Source organism: Macrobrachium nipponense, chromosome 28, assembly GCF_015104395.2.
Source record: "Macrobrachium nipponense isolate FS-2020 chromosome 28, ASM1510439v2, whole genome shotgun sequence".
In the NCBI taxonomy this organism is placed as follows: Eukaryota; Metazoa; Arthropoda; class Malacostraca; order Decapoda; family Palaemonidae; genus Macrobrachium; species Macrobrachium nipponense.
The window spans coordinates 909541-930817 of NC_087217.1; the positions used below are offsets into that span (position 1 = coordinate 909541).

General features: G+C 34.4%; 1 protein-coding gene across 1 annotated transcript; it reads right to left on the bottom strand.

Annotated features, from left to right (window-relative positions):
* Positions 1-2308: 2308 nt before the first annotated feature.
* On the bottom strand, positions 2309-20367 carry LOC135201369 (potential E3 ubiquitin-protein ligase ariadne-2-like). The gene is made up of 7 exons (XM_064230213.1): positions 20143-20367; positions 18567-18855; positions 13810-14041; positions 10238-10355; positions 6966-7190; positions 6309-6521; positions 2309-4099 (listed from the first exon to the last, which is right to left on the bottom strand). The coding sequence occupies exons 1-7, from the start codon at positions 20335-20337 to the stop codon at positions 3944-3946; spliced, it is 1428 nt and encodes a 475-aa protein (XP_064086283.1). The 5' UTR covers positions 20338-20367; the 3' UTR covers positions 2309-3943.
* Between the last annotated feature and the right edge of the window lie 910 nt (positions 20368-21277).

The window sequence follows — 21277 nt, forward strand, 5'->3', positions numbered from 1 at the left end:
TACATCGAGTTGTTTCTCTCCTGGCTAGAGAACTTCTGCTCCCAAACAGGTCATTGCTATAAAAAAAAAAAAAAAAAAAAAAAAAAAAAAAAAAAAAAAAAAACACACACACACACTATTCAAAAGAGCTGGAATCCTGCTTTTTAACCTTTTTTAAGGACCAAAATTTCCTTCATTTTTTCTATTTTTACAGGTGTCAGTTCCCGATCCTTATATTGCAGACAGATGGAATATACAATTTAGGACAAAGACCAAGCACTAGGACCAATGAGGTGATTTAAGTGCTGAAACAGAAACTGGCAGTAAAAAAGTTTGAAAGATGTAACAGGAGGAAAACCTCACAGCTGCATTATGTTACTGGTTATATATACAATAAAGGCAGTAATAACAATAAAGTATGCAATTATCATATGAATACCATGGTTGAACCACCATTAGAAGAAAAGATTTTACCTGTTTGACTCCTTTAGATGGCCCTGGCTATGCTTCTTATTTACTCTGCAGCCAATCATTCATCCATGCAAGTCAATGATGAATCTATTCTCCAAATTGGAAGTATAATGACTGCAATAAAAGTTCCAGTCTGAGAAATCACCTGGTTTTCATTGTTAGTATTTACAAAAATGTACTGTACAATATATATGTATAAGCATTAATTATTATTAATAATGGATTAATAAAAGATTCGTTTATTCAGACCTCTGAGCCCAATAAAGGCTCTTCTCTGGCTGGTTTTCAGGAAATAATCCTTTAATAAGAAAAATTAGACTACTTAGAAAACTGGCTTTACTCAGGAACATGATGATTCTATTAAATATGAAATCTTTGCCTTCCGCAAGAATGCCTTTTAATGTTGGTTTTTTAAAATATATGCTTCTTTGAGTTCCAAATTGGACAATCAACTCATAAGTGTTGGATACTTTGGCCTGTCCCGCAGAATTGCCTTTAATGTTGGTTTTTTAAAATATATGCTTCTTTGAGTTCCAAATTGGACAATCAACTCATAAGTGTTGGACAATCATTGGTATTTGGTATGTACATATTAGATTTCATTGGGTCTGAATGCGGATTTGACATCAAATGACCTGTGAAAATCTAATATGGCCTCAACGTAGTCTTGTTGAGACAACTTCTCTAGTGTGGCCTATATGTAGTCTTGTTAATACAACTTCTTTAGCTAACAACCCAATAGAGCTAATTAAAAGGTAGATTTCCCCAAAAAGATTTGTCTTGCCAAACTACGTATGTACTGCATTATCATGTAACCTGCACCCTTACGTACGTACTGCATTATCATGTAACCTGCACCCTTTTCTCAAAAAATTATTATGAATCATTATGCTGAAATTTTTTGGCTATTGAAGAAATTGTTACATATTCAGATAAAAGTACAAGTATTACTTCAAGGCTCTTCAAAGTAGATAATACAGTAATTTTTTCTACAAGGCTTCTAACATTTTACAACAAAAAAATCCAATCAGACCTAGAATTGAAAATCTTCTGAACTTTAGTAAACATTTTCTTCAAAAATTACTATATCACTAAATCCACCTACTCCAGACCGACTTTAATTTTTCAAAAAGGTTTTACACTTCTCCCAAAACCTTTGTAATAATAGTATAGTAAGAAGTATGGCCAAACAAATAATTAACATTCAACAGGTAAAGTTTAAAAACTTCAACATCCAAGTGGGAAAAGAGCAACTACAATTATGATTGGTATTGTTTACAGAGCTAATGACATCTGACCTGATGCTATACATTCAATAGATTAAGAATTATATAAGGCTGAGTTATATCCAGAGTGCAGACTTTACAATAAATGAATACATTACATACAAAGCCACTGTACTATTCCGAAACTAAAAATGTGATTTCAAAGACGCATTTTGAGCGATGAAAAATGGAAAAGCACTTCATTAGGAAAAAGTGATGTATGAAGATGTGATGCTGCTGTTCAATGGGAAGACCCATAACCAATACAAGTGAATGGAGGGATTTCGTCAGAAAGTAACTGCACAGGGGGAAAATTTGTTGAAAAATACCAGTGATTAAACTTACATACCATAACTCTCACACATAAATAGTTTTAGTAAATTCTTTCTATATATTAGCTCCGAATTTATCAACTATCTTCAACACTAACAACCATCAAAACAATGCAAGAGCCATACCTCTAAGTCATATCTGGGCTTTCTTGAGCATGTTTTGGTTTACTTTGCATTAATATTAGAAATGCTGATAACACTTGATAAAATATCCTCAAGGTTGTTATTTACACCTGCATAGTAAGTTACAAATAAAACAAATTTCAAAACATTTCCATTTATTATCACAATAATGGTAGAAAATGAATGCCCTGCAGGACTGCCATAACACCATACAAGCAGCCCCAGTCATAGTTTTTAACAATTACAGACAAATGCTTCAAGAGGTGACACAGCTAAGCCCATAAACTCAAACTACTCAACAAGTACTGTAAACAACTTAGTAACTGACGTGATAAAAGAATTGTACAAAGGTATTTTCTTAACAAATGTTATCAGCCAGATAAAAAGAGATAGAAACAGATCCCTCTGCTGTTTTTTCTATATTGGAAACAGTTTCAGTATCAGCAGGAAAAAAGTACAAATTCACTTCTTTTATAAGCTCTTTTATAAGATTCCTTAACACTAAAGAACATACACCTTTTCTCCATAGGGAAAAGTTAGTAAACACAGTAGTCTCATTTTTCACGCACGCTTCCATTATAAGATGGTCTTAGAAAAAAAAAATAAAAGCACAAAAACCAATCAGCCATTTTCATTACTTGCCATGTGTAATCTCGTCCATCTACTGGCTGTATGTGAGTCAGGGAAATGGAGGGTGGGTTATTCTTATACAGTGTAACTTTATATATATATATATGTAATTTAAATATAAAAAGAAAAAACCTTAAAAAAGCCTCGGATATTTGCCAATTACGTAGCAAAAATATCTTTTGCTAAATTTTCTAATTCTCTACTTGTGGGCTTCTACAATTAGCTTAGTCATTGCACATGCAAGGTAGTCCACCTGGCCCTGAAGGGGCTCCACATCCCATTATACGGTGGGTAAAAAGCCAATATGGACCAGACAAAATTAACTATCTCCACATCCTGGTCGTATGTTTAAGTTACCTGGATAAAGGTTGGGTAACTGGTTATAACAAGAGCGCATCCAGTTTCATATCTGACAGTTCCATTGCCAACTATATCCCCTTCAAAGACAGTCCATACAGTATACATCAACTAAAATTTTCCAAATTGCAATTCACCTTCTTAAGGTAATTACAAAATCTAACAACTGGATGCATGTAAAATCAATCCACAACCTATTCGGATCTCGGAGATACCTCATCAATCTTTCAATTCTTTGGTGACAACATAACATACATTTAACCAGACAAGACAAAATAACAAAATATAAAAAGGAACTAAATGTCACTCATTAATTATTCAAAGGCAAAACTATAAACATATTGGCCATTTTCTAAGTTGCCAATGTCAATAACAAAACCAACTTAAGTTAGCAAAACAAGAGAACCTTAACCACTTAAGTTGGATAAAGCATGTGGTTAATCATGCACTTCTGGAACCAATATGGTAACTGGAATCAGACAAATGATGTCAGAAACCACATTACACACCTACATATAAAATATTTTACATGGTTACAAACAATAGTACCAAGCTCAATACAAACATCCATTCATACTAAAGTTAATAAAAAATCATTAGACTAATGAGATACATATACGTCAAACACAGAAAACACTCATCCGACGACTCTGTTAAGGGACCAACCATCAAGTTCATCTACCTCAAAGGCCCTTAACTCTGTCCTCTTTACAGGATATGGGCAAGTGTATTTCTGCTAACACCAGTTTTCAAAAGTAGAGAACACTTCTATTTTGATAACCCCCATCAAACTTGTAGGAAATCTGTAAGAAGTGTTGTTCTCCTCTTCTCAACGATGTCCATTTGGTTTTCCAAATCTCCTCTATCAGTCATCTCAGCTCGTTCAATCTTCCACGAAAGATTCTCAATTTCAGCTTCTAGCTGTGCTTGCTGATACTCAAACTGGAAGTAAAATACTTTATCAGTATATAAAGAAAAGCAGTTTCAAGATATTTAAAACCATGAACTTGGCAATAATAATAATAATAATAAAAAAAAAGGAATACACATCAGATAATTTTGGAAAATATCCTTTCAACTTTATTGGTAAAATAGGATCTCAAATTTCCCACAAGTCATTTTCTTCTCTGTAATCAAATTATGATTTATCAGAACTTTACTTCGTTCAAAACCTTTTTGTTCGTTCCCGAAAACAAGAGAATTCTAAGCAAATCTTCACTGCTTTAAGGTGGTTTGAAGTACATAAAATTCCCCCAAGATCTAATTTATACCAAACAACTGAAAAAATATGGTTCTTTTACATATTCAATAATTAGTACTGATTCACTTTTTCTATCTGGTGCTTTGTTTGTCTGAGGTATATACAGTAGCATGTTTTTCAGTATGAATGTTTTTCTTGGCCTCCATTTAGCAATAACAGAATAATTAGCAAAATTTCAGAAGCCAATTTCCCAGACATCTAGTAACACTATTTAATTTAAAAAATAAAAAATAAAACTATCTTAACACTATCAATCAGTAACAATACATACAGAGAAAAAAATATGTACATCTGCTGAATTCCCTCTTTATGCCTTCCAATATCACATCAAGCAATAAATTTTCAATTTATCTTTCTATCTTACAATTATATATTTCCGAGTTCTTGTTATCGTTAACACTAACAGAGACCCATATAAAGTGAGCTTATTCTTAGACTTTGATATTAAAATCGTTAATTATAACCATGCTAACCATACTTCTGGCTTGTCTAATACAATAATTAACTGCTCTTTCTAATTATTAACCACCACTTAATATTTCTTGCAAAACACAGGCATGAGCCACAGCAGGTAATGAAATAAAACAAATGAATCGAGAAACAGCCAATGTTAGTTATCCTATCTTTCAATTAGTTCCTTAACAGTTGTTGACTTGCTGAAAACTTGCTAATTGTCAGTTGCAACTTCAACAAGTAAAAATAATTCAAAATCTTGTTCATACTTAAAACAATGGAGAAGATCTTAGGAAATTATACATTTCCAATTGGCAAAAGCAATGTCCCAAACTACAGAGTCACACCTTTTCTTCATTTAAAATCTACTTCATTAGTAAATAAAGGTAAGCTGCATTCTTTAAACTCAGCCTTTTTAATATACCAAAAAATTTATCTCTAAATTATGTTTTACTGACAACTATGTAATGGCAGTGAGGATGTCAGTAGTAATCAGTCGGCTATCAATTAGCACCACAGGGCAATGATATCTGTGAAACTCAAACCAGCTTATGACTTTGAGAATGTAGAGTATTAGAATGTATATGGCACATAACTGCAAAACTCTCAGTTTATAATATGACATTTCATGTATAACAATACATGAAATACAAGTAAATAAAGTAAATGTAATACTATACTTCTAAATTAATAATAATTACTTTAAATACAATTGTATTGCAATATTTGACTTTCTTAAATATATATGCCATCCGTAGAAAATATTTTGTAATGTAATGCTAGCTTGCTTTAAAAATTACATGCTTAATACACCAAAAACTTTTTCACAACTATCCCCTTGTGAAATAAGGAGGCATCTTGTCTGTGCATGCTTCTTATATGCTGTCCAATGTAATAAACTGTGTAATATTAAAATATCACACCATCATTCACAAGATCAATATAAACTCTGCAAATGAAAACCATTATACTAATACTATAATATAATAACTAAATATAATAATGTACACCATACATAAATGTTCTACAGGAACTAGCACAGCATGCGGTTATGGAATAATCAATTAATTACTGGAAGTTTTCAGGTGTCACAACTACTACAGCCATGATGCCATGGTTATGAAAGTTACGAATCATTTAGTAAAACTTATATACTAAAAGTGCATATGGTTATTTGTTTTAAAGTAGGGTATTTGTTTTCACAGAATAACTTGTACTACTTGCAACAAATTTCCAAGTTACTCACTTGAAAGTTTGGCAATTAGCCATAAGAGACCCATAGTGCAAAGGTATTTACAAGAATTAAATTCCCAATTGCTTATGACAGGCAATCATAGTAATTGGTTTTACTGTCCTCTTACTTTCATTTTTATATGTTAAAAGCTGGTATAACTGTTAATTGTAAACCATAATATATAATATAGTCACTATACTAACCAGATCTTTTCTAGGTCCAGACTCGAGGTAATAAGCAAAGGGATAAGTATTCTGAAGTGTGTAGCGGCAACGGGCAAGAAGTGCAGCTGCATCCAAGAGGTACTGCCAGTCAATCCAGGTACCTGTTCCAGCCATAACTTTTTCTTGGATCCTCTCCCGAATTTTGGACAATGTATCCTCCTCCAACTTCAAACTCTTACTATGATTCTCCCACTGACCAAAGAAAAACAGGAATATCATACAATACCTGCTTTAACATTTTGCAAAATCATAAGAATTGTAGAGATTACTAGTGTATACTACTATTGTACCTCATATACCAATCATAAGAAAAAGTTACATGAGCATTTCAATACGTATACAGTAACACCCATCTGGTAAAGCTAGTAATTAAAATATAAAAAAGGTTAATCAGCCGGTTTTGATTTTCATACAATAGTAATTCAATAATGTCTTCCGATCATTATAAAACATAGCAATATTATAAACATAGCATCCTATGTAAATCAGAAATATAGGTTTGATACCAATTATGATACTCAAGCTCTTTAGTGAACCAGGGCAATAAAAAATTTAGCTACATAAACCATAAGAAGAAACCGTTATTCTATATCAGTGAGGGGCAACTCAAAAGCATAAAGGAACACACATACTTACACGTTCATAATAATGGAGATACTTTTTGAGAGCCTCCCTAGCTTGTGCATGAGCAGATTCATGGGCAATATTGGGATTTTCTTTGTAACGTGAGCACTCATAATACTCCGAGCCATGGGTTTTCCAGCAACCCAAACACATCCAGCAAAAGTCATGCTTACAATTATAACATTGCATATGATTGCAACCACCATTTTTTTCAATACAAATGTGGCACTTGGGACACTGAAAAATATAAAATTTATGTAAATATACAGTATAACAGACACAAGTAAACAGTATCAAATTCAGAAGACATTTTGTTACTGTATAACAGCAAAACTTCAAACTGAATTCAGACAATGATACAATGGTTTTTCCAAGCAGTTAATCCTTTGAGATTCAACACAATCCAGATGACTGAGATTCTGATGATGTGGCAGAGCATTTGAATAAATTCCTTAACAAAATAAATCAGCACATGGAATCATTTGAATGACATCTGCAAACTCCCCTTAAGTAGGAAAATCTACAATACAAGACATGCTGACAGGGTTTATTACTTGGGAATTATATTTTACCTATTCCCTTACATTTTCCTGTACAGTATAGTATCTGCCACACTGTATCATTGGAAAAGCACTTGCATTGTGCAAAAAATTTCAATACGTTCAACAACACATCTTTTACTGAGCATTTCAAGTTTGCTGGAACGATTTAAAATTTGTTGGAAAAATCAGTAAGGATATACATTTCATATTTAACAATAACACTTTTATGATGATGAAAAGAAGTGAAAGCACATAGTACATAACACTGAAGATGAAAACAGAGTACCTAACATTGTATGGAAATGAATGACGGAGGCACTGTGTATTCAGAAAATCTACTTATGGATATGATGAATATGAACTGCAAGATGCTGGCACAAGGGTCCAATACAAACTGACATCAAGAAAGGTTTAGGGATACCTTGGGAAGTGAATAATGGAGTGGAAAAATCTCACCAGCACATATTTCACGGAAAAGTCTCAGAAGCACAATGTATAACCAGGAATTTGATACAAAAAGTTGGTAAACCAATTGCTGATAAGCTGACTTAAGTACATGAAAACCTGACAGGAATAGAAGGAAACAAGAGAATGCAGAAAATATGTAAAGTAGAACAGGATGAAGTACAGTGCAAAAAGTTCAGAAATAATATTGCAAGAACATACTGGAGGTGTTGGAGTGATGGAGGGGAAAAATGCCACCTTGGTTTCATGCCAGAAAAATCAATAATTGTGTATCTTGAGATGGCACTTGATAAGTACTATGCTGAACAATTTGAAGGACATTATTAAAGCACAGGATGCCATAACTTTGGAGAAGGCTGTTGTTATCTGCCATGTGAATATGACCTTGTGTTAACATCTGATTCAGTGAAAGATACTGCAAAAATGTTCAAAAGATAGAAAATTGGAACAAAGAGAAAAAAAAAGTACAATCACATCATTTATGTGAATGTAGAGGACACAGGTGGAAAGTTGCAGTCAGGAAAATGACAACTAGAATACAGAGGGAGTTGTGTGACAATGAATGAATTACAAAATTTAGGCTATAAAGCCAAGCACTGGCATATTTTTAACCTTTGAGCACTTGGGAGAGGTGTGGGGGTGAAATTAGCACTGTACTCTATCAACTGTAACAAATGGTGTTACTGGGGTGTGAATATCTTATGAATACCTTATGAATACATTATAAGACCCTGCTGCTTTGATGGTATAAATTTTGATGGAGCAAAGAGCACTCACACCTTGTTTTTTCTTATGTCACTTTTCTCTTACTCTCTCTCCATCATTGCTGGACCCACAACAGCTGCCTTACAACCAGATGCATAATTCATTGCTTAGATCAGCAGCAACAGCACAGATTTTCCAGGGAATGTGCCTAGGTGGTCCTCCTCAACCCTTCTAAATTGAACAAGAACCACCCACTTGTGAAATAGATGCACTGAGAGAGAGAGAGAGAGAGAGAGAGAGAGAGAGAGAGAGAGTGTCTTCACCTTCTCTAATAATGCTCCAACTAAGTTGAAGACCAAGAAACACATTCGAAGCAAGAATAAGAATGCTAGAGTATCCTAAACACATGAAAAACCTTAAAGTGCATCCATAACGTCTGTATTAGTCAACTTACAGATTCTCAAGTGGTGCATCTAGAACACTGTGAAGTAAAAGTGATGTGTTGCTGGTTGATTAGATTAAAAATAAGAATGCTGTGCTGAGGGGTTGTGTTCACAAATTGTAAAACAGACTTCAGTAGGTCAAACGGTTTGGATAAGTGATGCAGAATGGTAAGGACTCAGTAAGGTAAATAGTAGATAAGGATGTTTTAAGACAAGACCAGTGTAAAGACTATGAAAATCATGGATAACAAGCAAATATGAAGCCCTTCACACCTGGGGAATTCCTGCAGAATAGCACAAGAACTGATGACATTAGAGAACTCAATATTTAATCACATGTACAACAAAATGGACTTAAAACCATTCAAAATGTTGATGATGGGCTTTAGTAGTTGTCCGCAAATATAGACTTCATTTTGGTGTATGTGTCTAATGCTTATTGCAATTTGGCTGTTTGCAGAAATTTTCTTTTTGTTTAGAATGTACTGAATTCTATAAAGATGTAAAATGGGCCATGAAGTGTACCCAGCTGTCAAAGTGAATTTAAAACATAATAAATCATAAGGTTTGTTCAAAATGGTTTCGACCCTACACAAAAGAACCAATGAAGAGAAATTCCTTATGCAAAAGGATAACTTCATTTGTTTCAACCACATCAGTAATTTAATTCTACAAGTAAGGCAGTAAGTAGTTTTCTGTTCAGCCCAACTCTGGATCTACTTGAGTTACTCTTACAAAATATAGATATTCAAAATTACTTTAATGAGACCAAGTTACACTAATAGACTTCCACTGAGGGCTTGCCAAAAATAATGGATTCTCAAATGTAGTGGAACAAAAATGGTTGACATGCAGAGGTAAAAACCAAAATTACAGCCGAGCTCTGAAAGGATAATACTTAGAAATTTTAATAATGCACAACTAATGGGTTCACCCATGGTCACACAAAATACACGGAAAGTTTACAATAAGAATTATGGCACATACCAATACCTTAAGGATAGTCACCTTACAATACAACAAGAGATATTTTAGCTCCTTTTTTAATTAAAAGGTACCTTTTAACCTATTGTCAAATATTTAGGTTTAGGTTTATGTATGTATAATGTGAAAACATCTATTCACTTACATCTTTGGTATGTGCACTAATGTAATTTGCAGTTTCGCTATCATCAGCACATTTAGTTAACCATCTCTTGATAGTTTCGCAATCTGTTGGCGCATGATAATCGCCCCCACATTTGTAACTGTAAGAAAGAGTTATGTCGTTTTAATTTCTAAACCAAACCGCAACACAGTACAAGACTGCTACAGTTCTGTTTACATTCTACAGTTACACACCAACAGTCTAGACAGGTGGTGGAAAAACACTGGGGGTCTTCAGAGAACACATCCTGAATATAAACAACTCATCAGATCACCTAAACATTTTACCATTGTATCTTGCACTAAAACCTTTATCAAAAATTTTAACTGGTATACCGATTGGTCTGGATGAACCACTCATTGGTCTGGATGAACCACTCTCATAACTGTAATAACACTTATAATATGGCCAACCTACTATCAGTGCCTTAGGAATTAACAGCAACAATTTGTAAGTTTATATTAATGTATGAGAAATTCAAATAAACAACGCAAATAGAAAAAACTAAAAGAGACTAATTACCATTATCAACACACAAATATAGAACAGAGAAAAGAAACTTTTTTAGGAAATTCAATGGAAATCACCAAAGTACAATATATATCCAAACCTAAATCATAACACAACATAACATTTATAAGTGAAAACGAGGGAGTTCATCCTTAATGATAAAACTGTTTACAGCAGTACTCAGGGAAATACAATTAATGGCAGCACTCAACACAACCTTACTAGAAATGTTCATTAATTAAATCATGACCTGAATCTGTTTTGAACATTGTCTGACAACCTGGTAACAAAATCACTATGTTATTCAGTACATTTGACTAAAATTTTAAAAATCTGAACCAGTTGCTCTAGTCAGGCTGTGAGCAGAATGCAGTGGTCATGGAAAATAATACTCGCTTAAAAGATCATGAAACTGCAATACATAAGTACACTTCATCATTAAGCGACTTTGGCCATTTTGTACTTAACTGCCAGATGATAATTGTACCTTTAACCCCTTCTTTACCGGGTGGGTGAGCAGAATGTAAACATTGCGTTTGCTGCCGAACTGAATCTCTCGGTAGTGACTCAAGTTTGGAGGGGTGCCGATTGTAAAAATATTTGCCAAAAATACACTAATCAAGACAGGCTAATGAAATTATCAGGTATTATTAGCACTATAATTACGCATATTCTCTGTTAGTTTATCATCCTACAGGGAAAATAATGATTTTATGAAAAAAATGTGAAACTCAGTGTCCCTTGTACAAGGGACACTGGTGGTCGGTGAGAAAAACATACGGTCTTGAATAGAAATTCGGTCTTACAGAATGTTGGTATATCGCACCTGGAACATGCACATAAAGTATTATCAAAATAGAACCGTAAATAAGCACATAATAACAAAAAAAAGAGCAAAAACTAAAGCGAAAGCCCCGCCAATAAATATGGAAATCGCAAATTTTATAGTATATCTTTCAAAAATTGGTCAATGTCATTTTCTACGTTTTCTAAGATTAGTTTCATCACAGAAAACAACTTTAGGGGCATCAGGGGTATCTAAACTAATTTTTCAAGTTTCTTGTCCTCAGAAAAAATCGCTTTTTCTCTGTTTTGGTTTTTTTATATATATAAAGTTACTATAAGGCTTTATTTCTACCTTCATTTATCTGGTGTTCATATCTTTTATTTGTAAAATGTAATGTGAATAAATAAATAAATACAGTAAATGATGATACAACTGGTTTTTTACTTGGGTAGAAGTTATTACATGTTTACGCTTGTCTGGTTTTGTGATTTTTTGTTGAGACGCAGTTCATCTGTCACCTACACACTACTATAAGCAATAATAATATTTTTTTGGGTTCATCATACGTCTGGCATCGTGTCATACTGTTTATTTTGCTCCAAACTCTTCAAACCGAAATTACAGAATGATTGGAAGTCCCTATCTGAAAAGAGGAGTTTTGGTGGTACTACGCATACCACCTTTATGCACCCGGTGCGGTGTAGTAGACTTGAATGGTGGTACCCACCTACCTCCAAACAAACTTTCGGTAATGAAGAGGTTAATAATGCAAATAATGATAAAACAAATATCTATGCAATGTGTATACTACAATAAATTACTTCTTTATACACCAAGCAAAAAATATTCGCTGTAATTTGTAATTTCAAAATCAATTATAAATACTTTTCTCTGAATACTTAAGTATAAAAACAGCACAGTAGACAGATCATGAATTCTACTGATCTGATGTTCAGGTATAATCTTAGGGTTCATTTAATAATAATGAAAAAAATTTACTGATCTAATAATCATGCCCAAGGCATTGCTTCTCTCACACTTAGTAATCATAGATAGAAATTCTGCACAAATTCTGCCTGAGTCATCTGTGAACCATAACACACTTTAAAATCTCCCACATTTTTTTAAAGAGTAATTCCAGATCAATCTCTGCTATCCTTATGAACTTAATGCAAGGTAAGAAGATATACTACTTGAACTACACCACTTTGAGTTTTGTGGTTTCTCCAAACACTTTGGTTAACATAATTTTTAAGTTACATAATCTGACATGAGGAAGAGATGGCACAAGCACCTGAGGTGACATTACTGGCCACTGATAAGCAAGCATGATCTTGGAATTTACTTTGAGACACTTATATTATGATTTGAGAAAAATCAATATATAATTATTGATTTATATTGACTTATATTATAGTATATAATTATTGATTTATATTAACTTCATCACACTGAAGTTAAGTCAATGTCAATCACCTGTGCTACATATTCACAGGACATAATGTATCTTTCTGTCAAACTTCTTGATCAAATGAAGACGTGTGACTTAGTATAATTAATACTAACACTGATTTAGCAATAACAAAAATATGGGCAAAACAATAAACTTGAAAAAGCTTAAGCTATTATAATTCGAGACACCAAAAGTTACTGTGATTACAAAAATGTTGAGTGAGAAACCCATTCCAGAATTGCAGCAGTTTCCTTTTTCCCACAACTGCTTTGTTAAACAGTAATTCCACAGTCCCAATAACAAAAATATGGGCAAAACAATAAACTTGAAAAAGGTTAAGCTATTATAATTCGAGACACCAAAAGTTACTGTGATTACAAAAATGTTGAGTGAGAAACCCATTCCAGAATTGCAGCAGTTTCCTTTTTCCCACAACTGCTTTGTTAAACAGTAATTCCACAGTCCACTTTATTCAGACCATCTAGTCCCTCTTTGCTTGAAAATACACAATGATTCTACAGGGTTTCATTCCCCCTTTTGCAACCAAATTGCATATCTGTATGACAACCTACTATACAAAAAATGTCTATCTCCAAAAAATATATTTATATATGCCCTGATATTACTCATTAGAATTTTTGACACTAAATTTAATCTATAAAAGAAATATTTCTCTCCCAAATCACAGCCCTAATGCCAATTCATGCATCATAATGTCCAAATACTATTTCAATTTAGCATCTTTTGTTCAAATTAAGAACATGAACTTTGAAATACATCCAAAAAATAAAATTTTACACTTACCAGAACTGAGTTTTACAGTTGGTACAATTAACTCGCTTTGCTTGATTCTCTTTAGCTTGAACAACAATATTACAGTTTGGACCCGGACAGAAGCGTAATTGTGGATGACTTCGAACATAGTCAGCAAATGCATACTGCTGGTATTTTTCTTTAAGCTGCGGACGGTTTAGCAGACAAACTACAAAATCCTCAGGTGCCAAAACCTGACAACTGTTGCCCATGCACTCAATCCCTTGAAAAAAATGGTAAGAGAAATCAATTAAACTGAGATACTTCAATTCAATTATCAAACTACAGAATACTACTCTGATGCGATTGGACCAACATATTGGCACATGAACAAAAAATGCATGTGCATAAAATAAAGAAAAATACAAAGGCTAGTAGTTAACCAGTAACAATAAACAATATGAAGCCAAGCTGAAAAAGTCATAAACACAGGTAAATAAAGTTTCTGACACATATAACCACAGGTAAATAAAGTTTCTGACACATAACAAACGGGTTTTCATACCATACACCCAAAAACAAATAATAACTGATGGAATGCATTGCCTTTATTCACCCACCATTGTGACAAAATCATTTTAGATCATCTACCCAACAGCCCCGACCTGGCCCTCAAAGATTTTCACCTTTTCACAAAACTGAAAAAATTCATGAAGAAAAAAAAGTTTGGAAATTGAAGATACAACACAAGAACCAATAAATATGTTTCTGAAAGTGCAAGGGGCAGTTCTGAGTAAAGGGATTTGACAGGATACCAAGACAAGCTATGGGAAAGGTATTGGGAAAAAGAAGGCACAAGAAAGACCCATCATGACAGTGACGTAACTATAAAAAAAATAAGATGTAAAATTAACACGGATGCAGGTATATCAATGGAATAATGGTGCTAACCTTCAAGGATCATTTCCAAGTCCTTTACTGATACAACAGTACAACTATAGAAGAAAGTATCAAGAAATGAAGAAAAGGGAAGCAACCAAGAGTTGCTATATGTTGCAGACCTGGTGCTAGCAGTAGAATTTATGAAAGAAATTAAAGAAGTGTTTAAAAGACAAGTAATTAGAAAGAAGATTAAAAAGAAGCTCAAAGCAAAACAAAGCTTATGGTGACTAGAAAGGACACGACTGAAAGGACACAAAGGAAAAGTTCATTTGTTGCAGAAGTAGTGAAGGGATGACTGCAATACCATGTTTTTATGTACCAGTGGTGGCACAAGAGATGCTCAAGAAGGTAATAAATAAAGCGGGAAGTGAGGGAGACAGATGAGTAAGAAAGAAAACAATAGTAACAGCCTAGATGAGGAGGAAAGATTTTTAGGCTATTAGTTATTTGAAGTATCCAAATAATCCAAATACTGTAATGAGAAAAAAATCTATGATGCATACGGCCTCCACTACTCAATTCAGAAGAGAAAGGAAAACTTACTAAGGAATTTTATAAAAAGACAAAATTCAAGGTTTAAGTGCACAGGAAAATCCTGTTACAAGTGAAGAAATGCTGAGAGATGTAAAGCAGACTGGAAAATAGACACTGAATACATATACAGGCAGTCCCGGGTTACGACGGGGGTTCCGTTCTTTGAGACGCGTCGTAAGCCGAAAATCGTCGTAAGCCGGAACGACGCTTGGAAATATGTCTTAAACTAATAAAAAGTTATAAAAACCTTACTTGTAATCCTTTGGTTACCTTCATTGTTTTTCCTGTAGTTTTTATGTACAACCTGGAGTTATTTTCATAAAAGAATGCTGGTTCTTGAAGGTAAAAACTATTGTAATCCTCTGGTGACACTACATTCTTGAAGTTTTATGTACAACCTGGAGTGATTTTGCCAAATCTTGAGGGCTACAAGAACAGCTGATTACTATTTACGTATCATATAGACTACTTAAAGTAAACGTATCTTTAAATAGGCTTATATATTAGTATCAACAAAACATTTCCTGCTATGAGTCAGAGGCCGTTTAATGAAACGAACACTTCTCTGTCCTATCCGTTCAGAAAATAAATGTTACGTCAATCCCCGAGACGGTGACCATTGTTGCCAAGGCGTCTCTCTCTCTCTCTCTCTCGTCTCTCTCTCTCTCTCTCTCTCTCTCTCTCTCTCTCTCTCTCTCTTTGATCAAATTACACTGGAACTTTGACATACGATTGCCCTAATATACGAATGTTTTGAGATACAACAGAAAATTTGCGAAAATATAAGCTTTGATATACAACGAAATATTTGAGATACGATTTTGCGATGAGTGTTAGTTGTATAGGCGACCGATAAATGGCGTTCAGTCTGTTTGTTTGTTGGTGCTGCATGTTAACACGTCGTATTGTTTAGTTCGTTGTATTTGCGCCTATTTTTCGTGTTATTTTGTCTATTTTATTATTAACCATGGGTCTCAAAGCTAAAGACAAAGCAGGTGATAAGAAAAAACCCAAGAAAATGATTTCGATGGAAGCAAAACATGAAATTATAGCAAAGCATAAAACCTTCCAAAGGCATCACCATTATTCTAAACTACAAACTGATAAATAAAAAAAATAAAAAATTAGTTTAGCAATGTTATTTCATTTGTGTTTATTACGTAGTTATTAGTGTACATACGTAAATAAAAAGAGAACAAATCGTTCCCTGCCACCCTTCCCTACCTCCTCCCCCTGCTGGCCTCACGTCATCTTTCGTTGTGGTAAGTAAAATTCCTTTCTTTTTTTTAATTGATTTTATTAACATTTATTATCATTTATCACATTGCTATGTTATTTTATCATTATGTGTGTTATTACTCGTTTATTTGTGTTTAAATTGTGTATATTATATGTAATTTAGCTGTGTTTAGGTGTGGTTTCATACCGCTAGAACGGATTAATACATATTACATTATTTTAAATGGGAAAAAATGCTTTGAGATACAACTGTTTTGATATACGACGATGGTAACGGAACAAATTAAATTCGTATGTCAAGGTTCCAATGTATACTGGATAATGTCTCTTTGGATACTTCGATTTTGCCAAATCTTGAGGGCTACAAGAACAGTTGATTACTATTTACGTATCATATAGACTAATTAAAGTAAACGTATCTTTAAATAGGCTTATATTATTAGTATCAACAAAACATTTACTGGCATGAGTCAGAGGCCGTTTAACGAAACGAACACTTCTCTGTCCTTAACTCGGAGCGTCGGAAGACACACCTACCCCTCTCTCTCTCTCTCTCTCTCTCTCTCTCTCTCTCTCTCTCTCTCTCTCTCTCTCTCTCTCTCTCGTTGTAATCTAACCAGAAACTTCGTTTTGTTATTATTACTGGAAACAAGCAATGATTTTTTTCATTATTTGTGCTTTTGGACTGTTATATGTAAACTTTGCGCACCGCAAGCTAGTATGTATTCATTCGCTCGGAAACTAGTTCCGCATATGAAGCGTCACTAAAAAACATAGAAAAATACGACATAAAAAGTGTCGAAAATCATCATAACCTCAAAATTTCTGTTGTAATCTAACCAGAAACTTATTTTTATTAATATACTGTGCTAAACTATAAAGGATTTTTATCATAGTATGAGTTTTTTAAAAGCGTCGTTAACTCGGAGCGTCGGAAGCGTCAGCGTCGTAACTCGGAACAAGCGTTCGTAACCCAGGACGGATTTTTTCCATTTAATATTTAAGAAAAAGCGTCGTAACCTCGGAACGTCGTAAGCCGGAACCGTCGTAACCCGGGGACCGCCTGTACGTATATATATATATATGAGGCACTACGTGGACAAGGGGTGAATGCATTTTAAAACTTGTGGTGAAGAGTGTTTCGCGATTCTGATCCATGCTGGCTCAGAACACGTGGTTCAGTTCCCCTTGTTTTACACAGGCGGAGCAGCGGAGGTGGTCTGGGACTTCAGAGCGTGAGGGGCGAATGAAGGTGCAGCCCAGCCATAGGCGAGCAGCTACCTCTGCCCAAGTTAAAGGGCCGCCTCTCAGCCAATCACACAACACACTAGCAAACACCCCTGCCAGTCATCCTGCCAAGCATGTGAATGAAGCCTGGCACTGTTTACACTCCGCATAATTTCATTATTACAATTGAATTACTTGACAACAACCCCTCCAAAACAGTTCACTAGAACAGGAAAGAGAGAGAGAGAGAGAGAGAGAGAGAGAGAGAGAGAGAGAGAGAGAGAGAGAGATAAACCATCCCCCCTAACAGCCTTTAGAAGAACAGGGGAGACAGGGGAAAGAGAAAAAGAGCAAAAACACGCCCCCGAACCCTTCAAAAGAAAAGGAGAGACAGACAGACAGACAGACAGATAGAGAGAGAGAGAGAAAGAGAGAGAAAGAGAGAGGATTCTAATGATGTATAATAATACGCTGTTCTGTAATAATTATGTCTGCCACCTGACTTTGAAAGCTCGTAACTCAAAAGTAAGAAATTAAGGCATTCGCCCCTTGTCCTCGAGATGCCTCATATGAAAATATTATAAAAGAATAGAGATTGTAAGAAGGCCTTAATATTATATATAGAGGGCAAATCAGGAACATTAACTCATCTAGAACAAGCACTGCATATATTTAAGTAGAACAAAGCAACAAAAAATAAGGAAAAAAAATTGTGAAGAACATGTGGACAGATTACCTTGCAGAGATTTAAAAGCAACATTTCTTGCACAATAATACCAATGTCATATATCAATATGTATTTTAACACAGTAACACTTTTATGCAAAGATGAAAAATCATGTCAGAGTAAATCAATGATCCTTTACCTGTCGATGTCCCCTGCATGATCTGGACCTCAAAATGCGCACTCCAACAATCCCCGCAGAACGTATGACCGCAAGAGAGATGTCTGGCATTATCTGGAGACATAGGAGCAAGGCACACAGGACACAAAGTTACCTCTCCCTCCTTAAACACAGCCTGCTGAGGAGGTTGAGGGGGTTTGAGGTGTACAGAGGTGAGCAATTTATGACTGTCTTGGCGATACCCAGCTACAATTTCCAGCTGATTCCAGTTAGACATATGGAGTAACATCTTTGCTAATGATGGTGTTACCTGGAAAGGACACATTGGATTACTCTACTTTCATCTTCGTAATGAACACTACAAGTCAATCTACAATAAACCAACAACAATGGGCTCTCAGGAATACATACTGAATTAGTATAAATTCCCCATTCTGAGATTAGTACCTACAAACAGTAACTGACCTCATCAACATAACTTTAACCTTGATTCATGACATTGTTTGAGACAAAGAACCACATTGCAACTCAAAGCTCTTACATATCAAGGTACAGTATTATCATTTAAAAATATAATACACGTACATCATAATTATATAGGTACAGTGTAGAGTAACTTGCAGAGCTCTGTACTGTTTAAAGGTTATTCAACTTAAGCCATTTTGAATAAAAATCATGTGATTTATTAAACTTTACTAACTTACACTTGCAACAGGTTCTACATTAACTGCAATACTGCAGGTCATTTAAACGTGTATGAAAGACTGTAATCATAGCAAATGATTACAGTCTATGGATTTCTATTGTTTTATGTAGAATTTTGTAATGCTAAATGGCCAACAGAGTGCATATCTGGATAAAATATTCTATGAAAAATTATGTACTACAACAGATTACCTGAACTATTTGATAATAAAAAACTTAGTGCTTCTCAATATATTTCAAGAACGGAAGTGTTTGATTATTTTCTTTGGAATATATTTCAATAACAAAGTGTTTGATTGTGATAAATTTCAAATTTAAGTTGCAGCAAAAGTAGAAACTTATAGCTACGTACTTAGTTACTTTGTAAGTTACTTATATAAAAATTCACTATATTGGTCTCAAAAAAGTTGTTTTGTTATAGAGCATAAAAATTAAGTGAGGCTGAAGTATTTCATATGAAAACTACTTTTGAAGATAAATTATACAAATTTTATTTTGAATTTATGGTTATTCCAGCCTTTAAAATAATTTTACTTTTCCTTATTTCAAACATGCATCAAAACTCAACACACTGTGTGCTGCAATAAATAAGAAAGTAATCACATCATGTACCTCTGTCAGTGGTATGAAAAAAAAAAATCTAAATCTAAATCTAAACAACTGTTCTTTGGCTCAACAAATTTCACTGACTTCTTGTCAACAACTAAAAATACTTCCTGAATCATATAATTAATTTTTCATTGGCCAAGACCCTATTCCTTCTTCACAAAACTTCACTAAACCACATAACTCCAGTCAGATGTCTTGTGGACAGATGCAGAAAAAACACAAAAAATATGTTCAACTGCACTGGCAAGGAATGCCAACAATACCACTAACAAATAAAACTGACCTGTATGCTGTTGGATAGCTGTTCTACCGATTCATTAAGGAGTCGTTCAACTTCGGTGTCAGTAAGACATGCTACATCAAAATATTCTGGATCGTCCTTTGGTGGATCTACATGGTCTACATCACCATCATATTCTACTCCATAGTAGTCATCAATATCCCCATCATCACTAAATTCCATTTCTTCATCCGACATCTAGAAAGAAATAAATTTAAAAAATGTGAGTGTATTTGAACATATCATTTTGCAGAATCACTTTACTAATCATAAATTACTATGCTATAATACTTAAACAACTGTCCACAATAGTGACCTTCCTTCCTTACTAACACCAACAAATGTACACAATGATAAATGATATTCAATACAATAGTAACAGCAATTAGCTAAAGAAGTTATGAAATATTTTTCATAAGCTTTTGGAAAATGAGCACAAAAGTTTTAAAATGACTGGGAAGCGTAACGTCATATAGCAAACCAACTGCCCTTCTAGGATTGGTACTCCTGATAGGCCTAATGCCGATCGCACACCCCAATCAGCTCTGTCTCCATATCTGGAACAAAGAACAAGATGGCGATGCAAACCCCATCCCCGCAGGAAGAGGAGCAAAATTAGTCAAAATTACCTCCCAAAGCCCCTCCTGATACATCTAAGATATGAATCCATAGATGAGCCACATGGGATATGTGAAATATCAAATAGTACAGGTGGCGAAGTAACTGGATCTGAACATAGTTTTCTGCATGTACGACCTACTACACGTTGGATGGGGCTCTGTGTACTCTGACATTAAAAAAGGCAAAGATATCCGGGCATTTATCTGCTTCTTGTGAGATCCAGGAAATCTTGACAAGGCTCCATATTCGTAAAATTGCTCAGAAATTCCACACACAAACAAATTCAAAGCAAACAGGGGGCAAACTAAACCAGCTTTAAAAGGACAGAAGCAAAGCACGTCCTCTCTTCTCTTAAAGGTTGCAAGAAAATAACTAACATGGTCATGGGTTAAAGAGGGGTATGTGGGTGGCTCCACATGACTTTGTGACTAAGCACAGAAGCCAAAATTCCCTTGCATACACAATTTTTTAACTTTACCGGTTTCCAGCTGGTGCTAAGTTATTTATCCTAATGTTA